Raw genomic sequence first — 19,798 nt, forward strand, 5'->3', positions numbered from 1 at the left:
AAAAATTTTACCATGTACGCATTGCGCGCTTGTATACCGCTTTGAATTGTGGGAATACAGAATACAACATCCATCATGGCGGACGCCAACTTCGAAAAGTTCGAGCCTGGAGGTAAAACTGCCTATTATCACTGCTTATACCTCTTAAAAGTAGCTTGGTCCTTTTTATAATAAGCATGAAGACCTTCCTCTTCCTAGAAATTGTTATTGAAAGCCATATTTTGTTGTTAGTGATGAAGGTGACACAGAAAGAAATGGCGAACGCCAAGCTGCCCTTGTCTGGCAGAGATTACTGTGCACACTTGCTCATACCGCTTCTGAAGTGCCGAAAGGAAACTTACATGGTGCCGTGGAAATGCCATCACGAGAAACATTTATGGGAGAGGTGTGAATATGACGAGTAAGTTGAATGTAGACTCGAAATAATAAGCTTATATTAATGGTAAATTTACCACTGGTTTCTTCAAAAGACATAATATTTAATTAGCAATTAATGAATGAGGCTGAGTAGGATATGAAGAATTAAGCAGATCAAGGAGGGTGTTATCCACTGAGGCCAAAGGCCTCTTCAGATCCTACGAAAGCCGAATTCATTAATTGCTTTATTATTCATTCAAAATAATAATATTCCTAGTTTAAAAACATGGCTAAAACAGGCTTACCTACATTGATGTTAAGTTTATCTTCAATAGTGTACATTTAGGTTTGTACAGCTCTGCAAATATTGTCCAAATAACAGATGTCGCCCTCCAAGTTGTCTTCTTGCTGTTTTTGCTATGTTTTTAGCCATTATTTCGCCTAGTTCAAGCTGTAGTTCTTACTCTCGAAACAAGTGAAGTGTACGCCATTTTAGTTGTCACAACAAAAACAACTCAATCTCATCCTTAGGTCTTCTCGGTTACCGTGCATTAACCTGCAGAAGGCTGCATTTTTGACGTCATTTCCTCGTTAAACACAAAACTCTTCCAGATTTGGTCATCAGTAACTGGTTAGCCAATTAGAATCGTGGAAATATTTTGAATGAATAATAAGCTTATTTAATGCACCGTTATTCCTGATAACGGGTATGATTCCGGCACCATCCCTGCAGCAGTCTCATACTTTTTCGCAATAATAGAAAATATGACTCATTTGGAGTCGATGCATGTGCAGGGCTTTGCAGAAATATAAAATTAATACAAATATGGGAGGTATTTTCAACTCTATACTTTGTGTTTGATCTTGTGATGAAACACTGTATTTTTTTTTTAGCTTGAGAAAACAGCTGACTTTTCATGACGCCACCACTGGTTTCCTGTAAAATGACATCTGAGAAATGAGCCTAGAAATACCATACTGATGAGGTTTCACTACCAAGATCATGGTAGTGCTTCAGACTGGATGAAACAAATATTAAACCAGTCAGAAGCACTACTCAGATCTGGTTAGTGACATGTCATCAGTATGGATATTCTGCACTTGTTTCTCTGATGTCGTTTTGCTTGGAAACTAGTGGTGGAGTTGCAAAATGTTGGCTGTTTTCTCTGGCTACTGTATCTGTAGTTTGACATATTATTTCAAAACTTTGTCTAATGGCATGATCTGCACAAGGAGCAGTCATTTGGGCATTTCCTCTTCACTGACCAACTAATTAAGAGGTTGGAGTCTGTATTCCTGAAAATTAGTTCAACTGTTTTTTTTTTCTTTTTTTTTCAGTTTTATGTACAGAGTGAGAGAAAAAGAACGCCAAAAGCTTAAACTGAACAACAAGTAACTTCCTTTGTGGGATTCATACACGTGCTTTGTACCTCATTGTGAGAGTCTGTGTCCGTGCACACTATCAAACCATATTTTCCTGATAGAAAGATATTTGTTAACATGCACTTGTGGATGTCCTCAACTTGTGATGATAATAATAATAATTATTGAGTCATTTTAAAGAGGTGAAGTTAAAATAAATATTATTGTTTTCTCAATACATGATACTTCAATGCTGTTCAGGTCTGTCATACATAACAGTTTATGTTTATTCTAACACGGCACCAAACGTGCTTGTTAAGGTACAGTCATCTCTTACTAGAGTGACTGCCTAAACCAGGTTTGACTATAGTGCAGGGCTGTCACTAAGATTTCAAGTTGCCGGGTAATCACAACAAGTAGCTGGGGAATCAAGCAGCTAAGGAATTCTTTTGCTTTTATTTTTCTTCTATTTTTCTATAGAAGTAGCCGGGGACAATGTCCATAGAAGCCAGGAAAAATCCCCAGCCCCCGGTTCCTTCACTCCTGTAGTCACTGTGATATCATTAAAATAGCCTAAGAAAACAGTCATATTTTCTGTGGTACCAGTTGTTGCACTGGAAATACGTGTTCCTGTTTTTTCAGGCTATTCTAACAATTAAGCAAAAAATCTTCCCCAAACAAAATTGACGTCTGACACCATTCTTGGGAATCATGAGGTGAAAAATAACCAGGCACTGCCTCTGCATTAATTCTATTTTATTGATTTCTGCTGGATCAAAATACCCAATCAGTTTAAATGCTTTTTATTGTTTAAACTGTTACAAAATTGCAGTTGGCTCTTGGAAACATTTAGCAATATTTTATAATCTTTTTAAAATACTTAGCAAAAATTCAGTTACACTGTATAACATTATTACTCATGGCATATGGAAAACAAAAGTGTATCTATCATTTGGCTTTGAACTTGTTAGCTAGCAATATTAAATGACACTTGCATTACATGTATAACCTATGTGCAACTTATTGCCATGCATATGGGCCTATTTATGTAATCATTATAAATAATTTGATGGAATGATACATTCCTCATGATTGTATTTCACTCATTTTTTTTAGGTTCTTTACTTACACTATTAATATGTTACAAAATACAGTGTAATATAATATTTACTCCACTGGTTATACTTAGGCATGTTACCAGCCATGCAGCAAAAGTAATTCTGCATAAAAATTTGTTAACTATTGCTTGATTAACAAGGCTTTGCATATCTTGTCTTGTTCATTGTGAAGTTCAAAATAAGGACAGACTAACGATGGCAACACAATAACCCTGAGCGAGGTTTCTGACATCAATGTTGGGATTTCATAGAGCAATATGGATCTCTACATGGCCTAGGAGTGGATATTCCACTATGTTTAAACTCTCTTGATATTTTTTCTGAAAGCATATTAGTTTTATTGAGCTTGTAACAGTTTGAGAATAAATGCCTCCCTCTTTTAAACGCCTCCTTTCCATTAAATGCCCCTGCTTGGACCCTTTAAATTACATAGAGGTTTATTAGTTTTTAGGTCATTAATTTTATGGTAACCCCCCGAGAACAGTGACATGTCTCTACTAAGTCTGTGATTGGGTTATTTCCCGTTTTACTGCGCAGCCCAGAGATTTTATTTATAACATCTTACTTTAATCCCCTTATTTCTTGGTAGTGAAAAGACACTAATGATTATTTTAGTATCAATATGGTATGTGCACTTTCTGCTTAACCCACCAAATGAACTGTTCATAACTTACACTTTCATAGTAAGAGAGGTGTTAATCGATGTTCTGGTTTTGCATTTCATTTGAATATAATTTACCAACACTTTTATGATTTAATGTGACCAACTGTCACAAACACTGGTGGCAAAGATTGAAAAAGCCTAACTTAAGGGGGCCATGTCACGCCCATTTAGTTATTGCTTAGGGCTGTGCATGAAGAAATTAATTTTTTTACAAAACATGCCGTGACGCTGACCACACTGAAATCTCCTTTAGGGACTAGTTGAAATTTGAGCCACACCCACATTGGTCTCCCTTAGGTGTCTAATTTTAATTTTCCGAAGAGCATCTCAGTCACTTTTATATGGGAGTCCTCCCCCCCCCCCCCCCCCCCACCTAACCCCCGGGCTCTTCAGTAATACCTTCACATAATGCTATTTATTTGGTATGTACATAGGCTCCTGGTATGTTGTGCTAATTTAGAGTCTGTTGACAAACTTCTATGACCAGACTTGAAAATGCCTATTAAAATATATAACAGTTGCACAAAAACGGTCCTTATCATGTTTAGCACCACAACACATTAGCACTGAATTAATTGCCATAGCCTAAGAATTATCTATTCTTCTTGGCAAGAATTCTCCTACTTTAATACATCAATCTTTGGTTGTGATTGCGGTGCAAGGTCCATTACATCATAGAAGCCGCAGAATTTTAAAAAGTAGTTCAACATTTATAGCAGAGCCTCTGTGATGGCTGGCGGCTGCATGAAGAACAGGAACTAGTACGTCATCCAGATCAGACAAGATACTGGCAGGCAAGCTTCGCTGGTTACTCCCAGTTAAAAAGCCAACCTGCATAAACACAAACAAGAAGGTATTCGTGTTGTTCTAGATCTCAATAACCAGTTGACAGCTGATTTAGCAACAGGGAACGTCATTTGACGACGGGAAAGCGCGCGGAAAGGACTAAACTCGACTTCCGGTGCCCAATTTGCCGCTTTGCCATTGATCAAGCCAGTTGATTGATTTGCGCGCGCTGTCGTCAACTGATGTTCCCGATCTGTTGCTAGATCAGCCTTATGTGACTGAACCCGACGGAAACAGTCCCTACTGAATTTACGCGCCTTCCTCATTGTTTGTTAATCGGGCTTCCATAGGAACGCCCGAGTTAAAAATAGGAACGTTTTTTTTCCTGGCAACAACGCCCTCCGGCGTATACAGCGCATGCGCGAGATATAAGAGTTTGCGTGAAATTGGTCAGCTGACTAAAGCAGAGCAGTAGAAGATCACGGTCATCTAGCCATCGTCAGTGGAACCTCAGGCGTCGCAAGCATGATAAGTGACTTCTAGTTCCGCGGTAAGTTTTTAAAGGAAGGCACACACCGATCGTGGTAGAGTCATGGTAACGATACCGAGGATACATTTTTGAACAGGTTTATCCATAAACTTTAAAAGAGACCAATTTATGAGCGAATGTTTTATCGAGAAACCTTCTACATTTAGTGAGGTACCTATTGAGTTTGAAGTGCTCCAACTTTTTGCTTTGCGTTAGTTCCACTTGATAGAAAGTCAAAACGCTTTTGATAAGAGAACGAGTGAAAGGCTGTGCCCTGAGGAAAATACAGTGGAACCTCGATATAACGAAGGGCCAAGGGACTGGCAAAATTTGTTCGCTATACCGTGTTTTCGTTATATCGAGGTTCTTTTTCGTATATTTTACTATTACTGAAGTAAAGAAAGTCGTTCGTCATACCGAGGACTTCTATAAAGGTTCGTTATATTGAGGTTCCACTGTAGAAGGGAATTCAGCGCTATGAACCCGTAAAATTCAGGGTGCCCAGCATATGATTTGCATGAAAAAACTACAATTTTCTAGTCGCCCGTGAGCAAAAGTTGGACGCCAGGGCTACCAGGCTCTGATAGAGAACAGCCCTGCGTGTTATAAAAGGTCCAAAGGCGAGTGATCAGATTGCGTTCCACTCATTCTCTCTTAGTGGACGTCCAAACGAATGCTGGCTACTTACGTGCCCCCCCCATGCGCCATAGCTACCTGTAGGATTGTAGGCTCCTCTGGTCGCCCGCAATAAACAATGGTTTAAAGGTAGCAAATGTACACGGGGTTATTCGTCTACAGTTTCTGTTGGAATATGAATTCGAATTTATAAATGAACGCTTTTGTTCTTGCACACATGTAGTATATCATACGGGGTCAACGGAGTAAAACTCTTCTCTAGAAAACTATGGTTTTATCCAAAAAGAGTTTACCATAAACCGAAGGGAAGTACAACTAACGTTTTTTGTAGTAACACTTTGATTAGACTACGAGTAGTCCCCCATTTTTCCTCATGGATAGTAGAGCGGGCGAAACGCGAGCGTGCGTGAAAATCACCCCACGCGAGAAAAGGCGACACGCGGCGTGTCGCCTTTTCTCGCGTGGGGTGATTTCACGCGCTCGCGTTTCGCTTACTCTACTCTCCCTGAGGAAAATGGGGGACAACTCGTAGTCTACACTTTGATAAGAACTTACATTTTCACTATCCAAACTGACTCGCAAGCCAAGAAATGTGCAGTTGTCAGAACTCAGCTTTTGTAGGTGCGGCATGAGTGTTCGTGCAAAAGCCTTTGCTACCTCTGCAGTCAATTTATTCAAATCCCGGGAAGCACTTTGTTGACCTTCACCTAAGAAATACATCTCCATCCACTGAATCCTGTAGGCATTCTTGCGAGTGAAATCATAGCCACTATGAACTTTCACACTGGGGAAACCGTCCAGTTGAAGACCATCTACCGGGCTGCACAAGCTGTTTAAAATTTTCAACAACAAAAAAAAAAGATAAATAGTCAACTCCCTTTTATCCCGGCCCTGGCAGTGATCAGCATGAAATTTCTCCTTGTAATATCGATGCTTTACTAAACAGAGTGGTCATGAGAATTGAGTGCATGATCACAGACGATGAATCTAAATGATACTTCAACAACTTCTCCCCACTACCGATATTAGATACCGATATTAGGGCTATGAGTTAAGAACGAACTTCAACAAGAAAGGGGTCGCCCTGAAACGGACACCTAGACTTGGTTCCTGTCGTTTTCTGTGTTCTCTTTCGACCCCTTTTGGCCGAACTCCTCTCTGGCTAGTGGATCAGAACCTGGTACTAATCATCTTGGTTTACGTTGAAATTGTAACCCACGACAGTACCAGACGGCAAGCAAACCACGAACTGTCTCCATGCAGTATTGGAAAGCAACTTGACTAAAAAGCGAAGAAAGTAATCTACTGCGTTATGACTCTACGTGTCTCGTTTCCTTCGTCTCGACGTATCAAAGTTTGTTTGAACGGTATTTGTCTTGCCCTATTCGCTCCTCAGCATGCCAGTTTGTTCGTAGAGTGCAAGTCCCTTCTTCAGATAGTTTTGTTTTTTCTCCAGTTCGTAAGGTATTAGTTTAAGTCTTGCTTACGTGCTATACTTCGCACGATTGCTTGTTCGCGTGGTATAACTATTAGTCTTGTCGTGTCAGTATTTTGGCTCTGTAATTTAGATGGTTGGCAACGCACTTGCCCTTCCCTTCTTAAAAAGCTTCTCCGTAAGTCAAAACGCTCTTTAGGAGCGTCTTCTTAGTTTTCACCGTTTTTTGTGTCGGGGCTCAGGGGATCCAAACCTCTCCGCCTCCCGTACCTTGCGTCCCCGTCTTCTACCCCTTCTTTTCTTCCCCTTCTCTTTTTATTTCTTTCTCGATTGCTACTGAAATATTTATTTCAGAATTGTTGAGTAAATCCCCGCTCTTTTCCTCGTCCGCCTTCCGTACGCTTTTGGCTCTCTATTCTCCCAGGTTCCCGCCCGTTTGCCCCCCCCCCCCCCCCCCCACCCAACACACACACATACACTTTCTTCGTACGTCGTTCAGTCGTCCGTACAGCACTAGTCTTTTTTGTTTGTATTTTGTCCGTACATCAGTTCGTTCGAAAACCAGGTTCGTGCGTTAGTTCGTTCCGGCACTGAATCAGCTGCGTCGCCTTTGCGTCTTTTCATATGGATTTCGTTAGTACGGTACCAGCCTTGTTATCTTGACGTTTCTTCATGCATAGACTTAAGCTAGCCTTCCCTTATATACTTTCTTCTTGTCTTGTTCACTCTCTTCAATACGCCAGTTCGTACGTGTAAGTCTTTATTAAGAACGTTTCTCTGTTGTTCAGTTCATACGCTATTAGTTTTAGTCTTACTTACATTTTATACTACGTACGTTAGCTTGTTCGGCTCAGTAAATTAGTTCTCACTGTTAACACGTACACTTCGCCTTTGTCGCAGAATATTTGAAGTGGTAGTCTTGCCTTGTATATATTTTTTACACCAATTCGAGACGACTAAGTACGGCATTAATCTTAAGTAAAAAAAAGATTTATTCGTTTCTGTGCAAATCACTTAGTTCGCACAATATTTTTCTGAATGAAAGCCCATTCGTACGAAATTAGTCTTGTCTAATTGACGATTGCCCGTACGTTAGATTGTCCGTGCAGTATTGGACACCAAAGGCCCAAGTGCTAATGGCCACAGGGTCCCCATCACAGGCAGAGTTCACTGTCAACACGAGTTCTATACCTGGATTGGCGCGGAGCATCCTTTCGACTGACCCACTCTACAATAACTTCCTCCTCCCCTCCCCCACCGGGGATTCCTGTGGTGATGGTATAGTCCTTCATCTCCTTAAGGGAACTTCTTAACTTGGTGATCGCTTCAGGCAGCATTTGCACCATAATTCCATCTACAAGAAAAGGACACTCAACCTGAGACGTTTTATTTTAGTTGCAGTACTCTTAACACCCGATGCAGTGAAACCCTGCATAACGCACACGCATAATAAACAGTCAAATTCATACAATGGAACCTCGCCTTACGGCCACCTCGGTAATACGGTCACCCTCTTTCTGTCACGCAACGCCAGAGGAGAGAGTTCTTAACATCTGAGAAGGGCTAGAAATGGACTAGGTGAGTACCGAGTCTGCAACAACAGTGTTCAACGGTGTTCCACCGCTGAAGCGCTTGGGCATTGGAGACGACAATTTGGCTCTTAAAGCAACTTCCAAAACAACCATGTCCCACTTGGACAGACAAGAAAATCATTATAGACGACAAACAACAGGTGACAAACCTTCGACAATGCTAACTTTGGCCATAAATGGACTACTTGACTTCACAGCACCACTAAAGACTATAAAGCTTGCTCCAGTCACTAAATTAAGATACAAAACATGTTAACATCACAGAAAACCTCCATGAGTGTCATTGTTGCACCTTTTAATAACGTGGTAGGGAGATTTGTGTGCCTTGATGACCCTCGAAGCTATACCAGTTGGGACCATGACGTATTGCAACGCTTGGTCCTCCAGGTTAGGGGTTGGGTGCTGGGCTAATCTCCCATTCCCGTAAAAAAATATATATCATTACTGAAACCAGAAACACTTTTCAAGATAGCAGGCAAGGTGTGGAGGCCTTATGCGTAAAGGAGCGCGAAGAGGCAAGGTAAGTGGCGCGAGAGACGACCAGACTCCACATGTTATTTAGTTTTGAGCGATACTTAATGTAGAAGCTAGTCCACCTGTAAGATACAAGATAAAAATACTGCACCTTTCCTGGGTTGATTCTGTATGTTTATGGCTTGAGTTTTGTAGCCTTGTTCGCTCTGTATACACACCAGGTGTGAGTCCGCCTGTAGGCTGAAGTTAGCACCCAAAGCCATAACGTGTTCATCCGAAGCATTCAGAATCTTTACAACCTAATATAAACACACATTTACAGTGCGGTGAGAGCGTTCTGTGAATAGAACTCAGGGTTTATTCTAGAGTGTAGTTTTGAGGAATACCCGGCGCGATTTGAAAATGAAGTTGCACACAATTATTAGAGGCAAAGGGGGATGCGGAAGCAATCTGAAATGAAGTACTCGATTAAAAATTACGGTAAATAACGTTGGTGAGAAACCAGAAATGAAGTGTGATCGCGTTTTTCAAGTTGCGAAATGGTTTTTAAAGTCCGGCAACTCAAAGAGCAGTAAATTTACCAGTTAGTTGTGTCGAAATAAGATGGGCTCGAGGACTCAAGGTAAGTTACGACAAAATGGGATAGACTCACGCAAGTGCTACAAAATTATACTCATTAGATACCGCCCAACATCAAATTAATGATACTCTGTACCTCATCGTATCTGTCTTGAGGCAGTCTAACTAAGGTCCTTTTCTCCTCCATGTGAATCACAAGGCCTGTCACTCTGGCTAAAGTATACTGGAAATTTTTGAAATCCTGTGGACATATAATAGTCGGTGAACGTATAACTCTTAAGCTAACCTTCTGAAGAAGAGGTGTTAGCCTACGTGTAGCCGCACCCTCCCCCCGACAACGGAAAAACGGAGAGAGAGAGCTTCCTCTCTCCGTTTTTCCTTTGTCGGGGGGAGGGTGTGGCTATGTCTAGGCTAAAGAGGTGTATTCGTCATTCAAGAGTTGCTTTTAGCAATGTTTATAACTTGCAGTTCTTATAACTGTTTGCAGAAGTGTACTACTCTATTCTATGAATGACAATTGGTTAGATAGTGACTTTCGGGACTAAGAGCCATAATGGTTCTTGTTGAGACGTTGAAACTCAACAGGCTTGTATAGAAAGCAGGGTTCATTTTCTATAGCAGGGTTTTCTGTCGTACGAAGCAGGCAAAATACGAACAAGCAGGCCTAATAGGTGTCCCGCACGTATTCATCTATCTTATACCTCCAACAAATTTGGAAAATGAAAAAGAAGTAGGCAGGCATAAGAAACCTATCAAGACATCTGATCTTGTGAATAAAGCCCTTGTATTCTCATAACCTTCATGATTGATAAAAAGTTATTTCTTAACGAGGAATTTGGGACCTGAATATCAGGGCTTCCTAAGGAAGTAGGGCCCGGGAGAGGAGAATTGGGGTAGGGAAGGGGGGGGGGGGGGGTGATCTTGATTTAGCTTGGGAATTAAATGATAGAAAGCTGGATTCCGTGACAGCGTTTATTTTGACCCAACAGGTTGGATATATACATACTGCTAACAGATTCATGATTGTGTGGCCCACTTCACCGTAGACAGATGGTCTGGTTCGCGAGCTGAAGAGTGGACACGGGTAATCTGCAAACAAAATGACAACTAAACGTTCACACTGTATTATGTAACATTATGTAACCAGTCTTGTACTCTGCAAAGACGAGCTAATGCCGTTCAAGGCATGATGGTGGGTTGTGTGCGGTTTAGACATGTATATCGAATGGCGGAACAACGCTGTTAGTAGGGACATCGTAACACGATGGGCAAGTCAGGAAAATTGGTTAATTCGCTCTGGAGAAGGGCTAGCGCTCAAAACAAATGCGCCCTTCAAACGAAGCCTATCACGAAGACTCAGCATTACTCAGGCTCTCACGGGGGCTATCATGCAGATTACTATGCAGGCTATCATGCGGCTTCCAAAGAGGATTATCACGCAGGCAATCACGCAGACTGTTACGCAGACTTTTACGCAGGCTATCACGCGGGCTTCCACAAAGGATTATCTTACAGATTATTACACAGGCTATTAAGCAGGCTATCACGAAGGCCATCACGCACACTATCACACAGGCTATCACGAAGGCTATCGTGCGGACTTTCACGCAGACTATTATACGGGCTATGATTTGGACTGGCAGAAAACTGAAAAGATCATAACTAAACAGAATGGTACATACATCTGTACTCAGCTCCAAGTCGAAGTTGAAGCCTCAAAGGAAAGAGTTGAGCCCACGGTGTCTCCTGACGTTTAATCAAAATCCCTACCACGTAAGGTGTAGACGGTAATGGAAGCTTTTTAAGACACTGGGGAAATGACAAAAGGAATTTTATGTTAGCTGCAATATAGTTTAATTCTCTAAAGGAGCTGCCCCATGGCCATCTAGTTAGTTTATTTTGTTAATTGCGGGCGACAAGAGGAGCCCGCAATGCTAATCTGCAGGTTGTTGTTACGCATGCGTCGCACGTGTGTAGCCAGCACTCGTTTGGACTTCCACTGCGAATGAATGGAATCCACCAAACGCAATTTGACCACGCGCGTTTCGACCTTCTACCCATCGTAATCTGATCTGCGCGCGTTTTGACTATCTGTCAACTGAAACTTAAGCAAAGCGCAACGTTGGAACAAAAACGTTTGGACCTTCGATTGCTGTCGCCCACACTCCCTAATCTTTGGTTATTATTAGTAATTAATAATTATTGGACGCGGTTGAGCAAAATTTCATGATTTGTCAGTGGCGAACAGATCAGTTATTTGCCGAAGCCGAATAGGCAAATAATTGATCTGCGAGACACTGACATTTCACGATATTTCGCGATAACCGAGTTCAATAATTGTTTTATCATGAGGTTACCAAGTTTTACGCGTTCTTATTCGCTTTAGAACTTATGATATTACTTGTGAATGATAAAATCACAACTTCATGTAAAACAAATAAGTCTTCGACGCATTATTTCAAACGATTCAAGCAACAAAAATGAACCTTAAAAAACCGTTAGGCTAACAAGTTTTCAAAAACCACCATTGCAATCCGTCTTCTTAAGGTTTGTCCATCAGTGCTTTCTTTTATATTTGCTGTGTTATTAATAACTTCTTTTTATGTTTTGAGTGGTTATTTTTTACGTTTCACTCAAATAGGTGGCAGTTCCTAGCTCCTTTAAGCTCCAATAGAGCGATTTTCGTATGACCTTGAAATGAAAACGCGCGAACAAAACAAAAACAACAAGCGAACGGAAATACGGCGATTTGATTGGTTTATCGAACGGATACAAACGCGCGTGGCTTTTGGTTGGTTAAGCGAACGCTCGGGTGAAAAGACTTCACGCCCGAAAACTTTCTAGAAATCAACCGATACTTCGCTTTGACGTCATACTGCAACACGATTGGCCAATCAAACAATGATTTTTCCATATTACGTTTTTCTTTGGTCAGGAAAGGGAAGAGGTTATATTTTGATCTTCTTATCCATTGGCTGATAAAACAAATAACGAACACTTACCGAAACCATTTTTCAAGGTCATACGAAAATCGCTATATCCAACTACAAATTCTAGAGACGATCTCCATACATCTTTTCAAAGAATTAGCTAGTAGAGGAAATGTCTTCAACATAACCTTTTTCTCTTGATAATGTATTGATATTGTTGGTGGGTTGCCAGTACCTGATATGTTGGCTTGACATAAAGGAAGCCTGCATTGTCACTACTGCCCAGAAATGGCTGACCAAAAATAGTGTAGCCAAGTTCTGACACCGTGTGACCTAAATTTAAAGACACAAATTACCTCAATGTTACGTACTTTAAAAGGACTTAGTTGTCGCTAAAAAATTATAATTGCTCTTCCTCTCGAGTATCCATTTGGAATAACTGAAGTCATTTAGTCTGATACGTTTCTGTAAAAATATGGCTATGCGCATACCGCAAATGCTCGAATTGGCTTGGCACTCAGCTTCCAATTAGCACCCCCTCCCCCTATCTCCCGCAAGCATATCATCTTACGTATCTATGAAATAAAAGTACCTAAAAGTAGAGTCTAATACGATACGATATAGATTGCTTCTAAGATTGCATTTTACTGCAGTTTACGTTTATTTATCTACTTCCGTCTGTGCCCACCTCGACTGGCTCCTACTTTACATCAGCGAACCACAAGCGTTGATATTAAAAGGCGCTGAATAAAGATGTTGTTATTTAAGCGGGTAGTAATACAACTTAGGGTTTATCACTTTGGGGACTAGTACCTACCTTGTTTGGCATAAGCAAACGCTGTGTTAAAGTGCGAGAGGACATCCTTAGGCAGCATCGTCTCCTTACGAAGACACTCCAGCAAAACAACCTGCCAAAAAAATAATAATACCCTGTTTCGTAATCTACAGTGATTTTGTTACAAATAGTTATGGTGAGTCCTGGGACTCACCTTGTGAAAAATCATGAGTCCTAGACTAGAACCAGTGAGTGCCAGTTTTTAAAAAAAAACGAGTCCGAAATTGAAAATGCTTGGGGCTTTATGTAACCAGACAGTTAATCTGAAGAGAGACTCCAAAACTCTATATTGAATAAAATAAATAAATGAAATATAGTCCTTCTATTTTAAAGCACAACAAAGGCTAAAAGAAATATGCATCGTTAAACAACAGCTAAAATAACTGCCACAGAAATTACACGAACGGGATATTTTTACAAATACACATGTTCAGATCGATCGATTGATCTTTGTGTCCTACGGGACGCATGCCATGAATTATTTTACGTCGTTGGGGATTTTTACGCAGAGGTAACAAAACAAAATCACTGAATCTTATCTTGTGACTGTAATTCGTTTACCCACGAAGCACTTTGCATTTCCTAGGAACCCGTTTAAACGTATCCGAGAGTTCCTTGTCGAATTGGAATTTGGAAGTACAGCATCTAACGACACATGTCGGAAGAACTGACACACAGATTTATGTACTACACGTAGTCAAGTTTCCAGCACTAACTAAGTATTTTTTTCAGGTAGGAAGAAAGAATTACGGTTCACATTTCACGAAAAGAAAACAAGTCAACTCCCATGCAGTTATCACGACAACAATCGATTCACGGTTCACTCCTGTATGTAACCAAATCACGTTTGTCTTTCACGAATCACACTTTTTCGTTGTAAAGGTCCAAGGTCCGATTTCCAAGGTCCTAAATCTTTTAACTCTCTTAGTTTTGAAATTCGAAATGCAACAAGTACCGCTTCCTTTTGCTGTAAGCTGAAAGCATTCCTCTTATCTTAAATAGTAATTTATATATATATATATATATATATATATATATATGTAATTTTTTTCTTCCTTTGCTCTTTTATTTTCATTTGTTTTGTTCTTTTTTTTTCTTTTTGTCATTTCGCTTTTTTTAGCCTAGAACTATGATTAGTACGACTATCTAATATACTTATTTTAAGATTTACTGTAGCTCTGCCATTGATTTTCCCATGTGTAATTATGATAATATTTTGTTCTAATTATCTAACTGAGGGAGCCCATTCCTTATAAGCCCGGTGGCTTCTCCTGGGCTTCCTCGCCATGAGAGTTTAAGTAATTAGATTTTATTTGATTTGTATAATTTTTGGCAAGCAAAACAATAAACAATAAACAAAGCTAGCTTGCGTATTTCACCATTTCTTCTTGATTGGCAGCCCCCATTCCATCTGTCACAAAACACCAACATTTATGCTTCACACAACAGCTCACTAAAAAGAGAATAACAATAAAAACACTGTATAGATGAGCCGGATATCAAGCATATTACTTTATTGAATGCACAATTACATATAATAAAATAAAAACCAAGTTTAATAAAAAACGTTGTTATATAACATGAAATTTTTTTCCTCAACAGGTCGCGCTCTCATTGGTTTCTTTAAGGTCACATGACATATAACAATAAAACTGTTTCCCGCCAGTCTTCCGCCAAAATTCTCGCTGCCAACACATTGCAAAATCGATGACGTGGGAGAGTAACTGTCCAATGTTACACGCGAACGTTGAGCACTCCCTGAGGCGTAGAAAATTTCATTAAGGGCTATAATAAATGGTCTCTAGGGGAGACAGTTAACTTTATTTCTCTCAAATCTCAATGTCTCCTTCGGAAACAGTCATTGAGTGTTTATTGACGGGTATCACGATACACGTCAACTGGCAAACTTACATTTCACTATGCTGACTTTGACCACCAGGTTTTTATTCAGAAGGAAAGCAACTGTTTCATGAAGCCCTGTAGAGATAAATGTGTAGATTGTAAGTCTTAGTAATTGGATGATGCTATGGCAGTTTACACTGTTCTTAATTCCAATCAATTGCTTTATTTTATTCGGGGGATTTACGTCACTTTTTGGTTCCTCTTCTTCTCTTTTCGTTTTCTCTTGTTTTTCTTTCGATTGTTACTTAAATGTTAGCGTTTTTCAAAACAAAAAAAATAACTTAGGCAAATCAATGTTACTTTTTGGCAGAAAAAACTAATTCAAGGCCGTTGATTGTCGATTTAAGGTGGCTCGATTGAATTTTTTTTAGGAGGATACCTCCCAAGTTTGAGCCTTAACTACGTCGGCATGAGTAAAGATATGGAAAAAAAGTTACCACAACTGTATTATATAAAGATGAAAATTTCTTATGATCTGGGTTTTATTGCAATCGGAGTCGCCATGGCAACGTAATGACGCCATTACGTTTTTCATTTATCTTTGTGTTTCTCTGTACCAGGAGTTTTTTTTGAAGAAATCGCTTAAGGGAGTATGTACCTGCCATAATTGCCTCCATTATGGCAAAGTTTGAAGAAATTCTATGAGAGCGTTTTCGAAATATTTTGACATGCAGTTTTAAGAATCATAAAAACAGTGAAATCGCATGCTAGCCGCACAATTCGCTAATATTTTAAGAAAATGATAAGCTTTGGGAACGCGGCTTCATCTCATAGTGGATTGATTCCATTGAAAACTGCATACAAAAAAAGAGGGGAATTGCTCTGGGCGATCGCGAGTAAGAAGGATTTTATTAACTTGCATTCAGATGCTTTTGATACAGTTTTTGGACGTAATTTGGTCCATGCCTACAAATTTCGCATTTTTCCAAAAACCGCTCGATAAATTTTTTTATAAATTCGACAATTCCGAGATCAATCGTCAAGAAATATTCCCTGTCAGTTTTAAGAACATTGAAAACAGGGAAGGCATTTAAATAGAGACTCAAACATAACCAATTTTCCCCCCAGATTTTGTGTTTACAAGTGAGCGTCCTCATTATTCACTGGCATTGTTTTCAAGTTTCATATACACGTGCACATTTAGCAAAAAGATAGAATTTGCATCAAAAAGGACCCTCAGTTAAATCTCCGGGATATGCTAATTACCGGGTAAAGAGGTTAGTGATACATTATAACATCAGAGCAACTCTTTGTGAGAGTTTCTGTGATGTTATAACCCGAGTAAGATAATTAAGTAACCGTTTCGGCTCTCACTGCTATCTGTGACGACAAGCCAATTATTAGCATATACCGGATATTTCTTCGCAAAGTAATCGAGAGTTCTTTTTTATGCAAATTTATGAGATGAAGCCGCGTTCCCAAAGCTTATCATTTTCTTAAAATATTAGCGAATTGTGCGGCTAGCATGCTATTTCACTGCTTTGATGATTCTTAAAACTGCATTTTGAAATATGTCGAAAACGCTCTCATAGAATTTCTTCAAACTTTGCCATAATGGAGGCGATTATGGCAGGTGCATACTCCCTTAAGCGATTTCTTCAAAAAACTCCTGGTACAGAGAAACACAACGATAAATGAAAAACGTAATGGCGTCATTACGTTGCCATGGCGACTCCGATTGCAATAAAACCCAGATCATAAGAAATTTTCATCTTTATATAATACAGTTGTGGTAACTTTTTTTCCATATCTTTACTCATGCCGACGTAGCTAATGCTCAAACTTGGGAGGTATCAACCCCAAAAAATCCAGTCGAGCCACCTTAAGTTGTAAAGCTTTGTAATACTGGGGAGTACTGTGACATGTAACGATTCCAGTTGATAATAGTTGCACGAGAAATGGAGTCAAATTACTATAACTCTAGTGAACGTACCCACAGAACTTCAAAATGTTCATTTCTCAAACGCGACGGGTTGTTAAGTTTCGAATTTATTTGTAAATAATTGCTAGATTTTCAAATCAGATTTGCACAAACACGGAAGCTTCACACCTTTTATCTGGTACATTACTTCTGCTGGGTCAGGTCTTTCTTGTATAGATATTTCTGCAATAAAGCAATTATGTGCAGACATTATATTATAGTAAATAGAGAGCCTAAAGCAAAGCCTTCGGCGACGGCAACGGGCGCATCGAAAACAAAAACAGACCAAAACCGCGCGAAAAAAAAAACAAACAAACAAACAAAACAAAACAGCAAAAAAAGTTAGGGGACTAGGGAGAGCATTATTGGAGCGCGCGCGAAAAAAAGACCGAGGAAAAAAAGAACAAAATTGTTCAGTAACAAAACCATTTAAGTACACTAGATGCCAGGGACTTGCGCGGTTTCCGGCTGCGGTCAAGTCTTTATGGTGACCCGCGCAAAAACTGCCGCTGGTGACTTTGGCCAAAAAGACCTCTGGTACCCATGCTACCATTTAAGTGAAACTGTCCTATAAAACTGTTCTAGCCCTATTTATGCTGAAATCGGGGTCACCAATAGCCAGTCAGATCAGAATATGTTGTTATAGTTTTAACTAAGTAGGCAACATATCAATGTTCTCTGCAGTATCAGGAAAGTCAAAAAACGTTGTTATTAGTGCAGGCGCCGGTTAGTTTACGTGATTAGCTTTTATACAGCTCACTAGAGGAAAACACGAAGGGGAGAGAAGGCTCCTCTCATTTTCTGCCCTCACGTATACACGCGTATTAGGGTTATCTCCCTTCACCCCGCAAAAAAACTGATGCCTGCTATGCAGGCTGTCATTACAGTCAAATACACACACCATACCTCCATTTATAACTTTAAGGACAGGTGGCAAGGCGGTTATATCTTGTGGCAACAGAGAGCGTACATTGTCAACATCCAATCTAAACAGACAATCGCTGTCATCTGAAAGAGCAGGGGAAGTGGGCGTGGCCAAAGGGGTGTCACCCATGTCTTGGGGCAGAGTTATCGGAATCTGCAGAGGTGGCAGAACTGGAGCAGCGCGTTCTCGTACAAAATCCTGCCCTAGGAAACATAAAATAACCTTCAAATTTCTCTAAAGAAGTAGTCCTGCATGTTGGTTGCTAAGCTAGTTAAGAAGAGATCATCAAAGCTTAACCGTTGTTTCAAAATGTACACCGTAATATGTCACAGAGTAATGAAATAAGACATCTTTTCTCCACTAACTAAAACTGACAGCACTGTAAACACATCAAAACCACCTTAAAATAGGTATATAGAGTTAAACACAATGGTTCGACACATCCTCATTAATTTCACAATGTACTAGTCAAGAGCATAAGAATTATAACTCTTTTTCTTAAGAGGCAGCGTGGCCAAGACGTGCTCCGTCCACTTGCTGGATTTGTTCTTGGTTGTCTCGAGTTCAAATCCTTGGCTGCACTTGTAAATAGCCAACAGGTCATCTCCTGCCAGTTTGGGTTTTCAATCTGCTTATGTTCTGTTTGAATTAGTTGTTTATAATTATTTGAGTAAAGTGCTTAGCTGGATAAGGTAAGTGCACTGTCAACGAAAAACAAACTTTAAAACTTCACTCCCAAATCATACCTGTTGCCCCAGGAAAATCATTTTCTGTTGTATCCTCACCAACTTCTCCAACAGGTTCAGGGCCTTCTGTTATTTCCTGCTCCACTGCATCTTCATGGTCATGTAGAGGTAGTTGCTCTTCTTCCTCCTCCTCCTCTTCCTCTAAGCCATTATCCAGGAGTAACTCATCTGTTGGACTGTCATCATTTCCTCTGATATTCTCATTGGCTTGATTGTCTACAACCTGCATCAAGGCCTGGGCTGCAATGGGAAGGTTGTTTGTTAAACAGACAGAAACATCTCCAGGGATTTTTTTGTGTTGGGACGGGGGGCGGCTGATCGCCGCGTTGTTTATCATCCTAATCACTTTAGAGGACCCCCCCTCTGGACTAGGCCCATGCTCCACATGCAGTGTATGCACTTGAATTGATCGTTTACGTTTTTGTGAAAGAATTCAAATTCAGATTCTAAGAATTTTTTTCAGTCTCAGTGTAAAGATGGGAGTGCAGGAACATAACTTGAAATGTTCAAAGTCGACTCTCTCTAAGACAGACACTATTGGGATTGGCACTAAGTGTCCATCTTTGAGAGATGTCCGTCTTATTGAGAGTTGACTAAAAGGGGCAAAGAAAACCAGGAACCAAACCAAACCTCAGTCCCAGGTTGTCTCTCCTACCCGTCTCTCTCTCTCTCTCGCTCCATAGGGATGGGTAGTGGCTAGAGAACCCTAGGAAGGAGGTTGGAACCAAACCTACAGTGTAGGTGTCTGGTTTTAGCAAGGTTTCCGTGTTATAGAGGTGTCCAATAAGAGATGATAAGAGACAATTAATGATGCACCTATCTACAACATAATATTGCTATTCACATGCGAAATAGCTTACCTCTCAACAAAGCGTTACAGCATATTTGACAAACACGCCCTTCCTTGTTGTTCATATATGGTAACAGGAACTTCATGTTGCAACATGAAGAACACAAAGCCTAGAAAACAATTATCATTCATGTCAGCAGAGCCTATACTATTATGA

General features: G+C 40.1%; 2 protein-coding genes across 3 annotated transcripts in view; one reads left to right on the forward strand and one right to left on the reverse strand.

The window, feature by feature from the left end:
* Positions 1–47: 47 nt before the first annotated feature.
* The window catches only part of LOC140953594 (NADH dehydrogenase [ubiquinone] 1 beta subcomplex subunit 7-like), a 139,506-nt gene continuing 119,755 nt past the window's right edge, over positions 48–19,798 (forward strand). The window contains exons 1-3 of one of the 2 annotated variants that reach the window (XM_073403010.1): positions 48–112; positions 232–400; positions 1,696–1,800. In XM_073403010.1, the coding sequence (XP_073259111.1) occupies positions 76–112; positions 232–400; positions 1,696–1,753 (264 nt within the window). In that variant the 5' untranslated portion in view covers positions 48–75 and the 3' untranslated portion in view covers positions 1,754–1,800. Of the gene's footprint in view, positions 113–231; positions 401–1,695; positions 3,222–19,798 lie in introns of those variants that run through there. The other variant, XM_073403009.1, reaches the window with a different exon arrangement.
* Positions 3,871–19,798, reverse strand: part of LOC140953585 (zinc finger FYVE domain-containing protein 9-like) — a 19,581-nt gene continuing 3,653 nt past the window's right edge. The window contains exons 3-18 of the mRNA XM_073402999.1: positions 19,652–19,751; positions 18,792–19,031; positions 18,027–18,248; positions 17,250–17,303; positions 15,209–15,274; positions 14,677–14,750; positions 13,280–13,370; positions 12,698–12,795; positions 11,215–11,341; positions 10,539–10,621; positions 9,669–9,773; positions 9,105–9,252; positions 8,629–8,709; positions 8,079–8,241; positions 6,008–6,281; positions 3,871–4,332 (exon numbers count right to left, since the gene is read on the reverse strand). Coding sequence (XP_073259100.1) covers positions 4,174–4,332; positions 6,008–6,281; positions 8,079–8,241; positions 8,629–8,709; positions 9,105–9,252; positions 9,669–9,773; positions 10,539–10,621; positions 11,215–11,341; positions 12,698–12,795; positions 13,280–13,370; positions 14,677–14,750; positions 15,209–15,274; positions 17,250–17,303; positions 18,027–18,248; positions 18,792–19,031; positions 19,652–19,751 — 2,085 coding nt within the window. The 3' untranslated portion in view covers positions 3,871–4,173. The remainder of the gene's footprint in view (positions 4,333–6,007; positions 6,282–8,078; positions 8,242–8,628; positions 8,710–9,104; positions 9,253–9,668; positions 9,774–10,538; positions 10,622–11,214; positions 11,342–12,697; positions 12,796–13,279; positions 13,371–14,676; positions 14,751–15,208; positions 15,275–17,249; positions 17,304–18,026; positions 18,249–18,791; positions 19,032–19,651; positions 19,752–19,798) is intronic.

Source organism: Porites lutea, chromosome 12 (genome assembly GCF_958299795.1).
Source record: "Porites lutea chromosome 12, jaPorLute2.1, whole genome shotgun sequence".
NCBI classification, from domain to species: Eukaryota; Metazoa; Cnidaria; class Anthozoa; order Scleractinia; family Poritidae; genus Porites; species Porites lutea.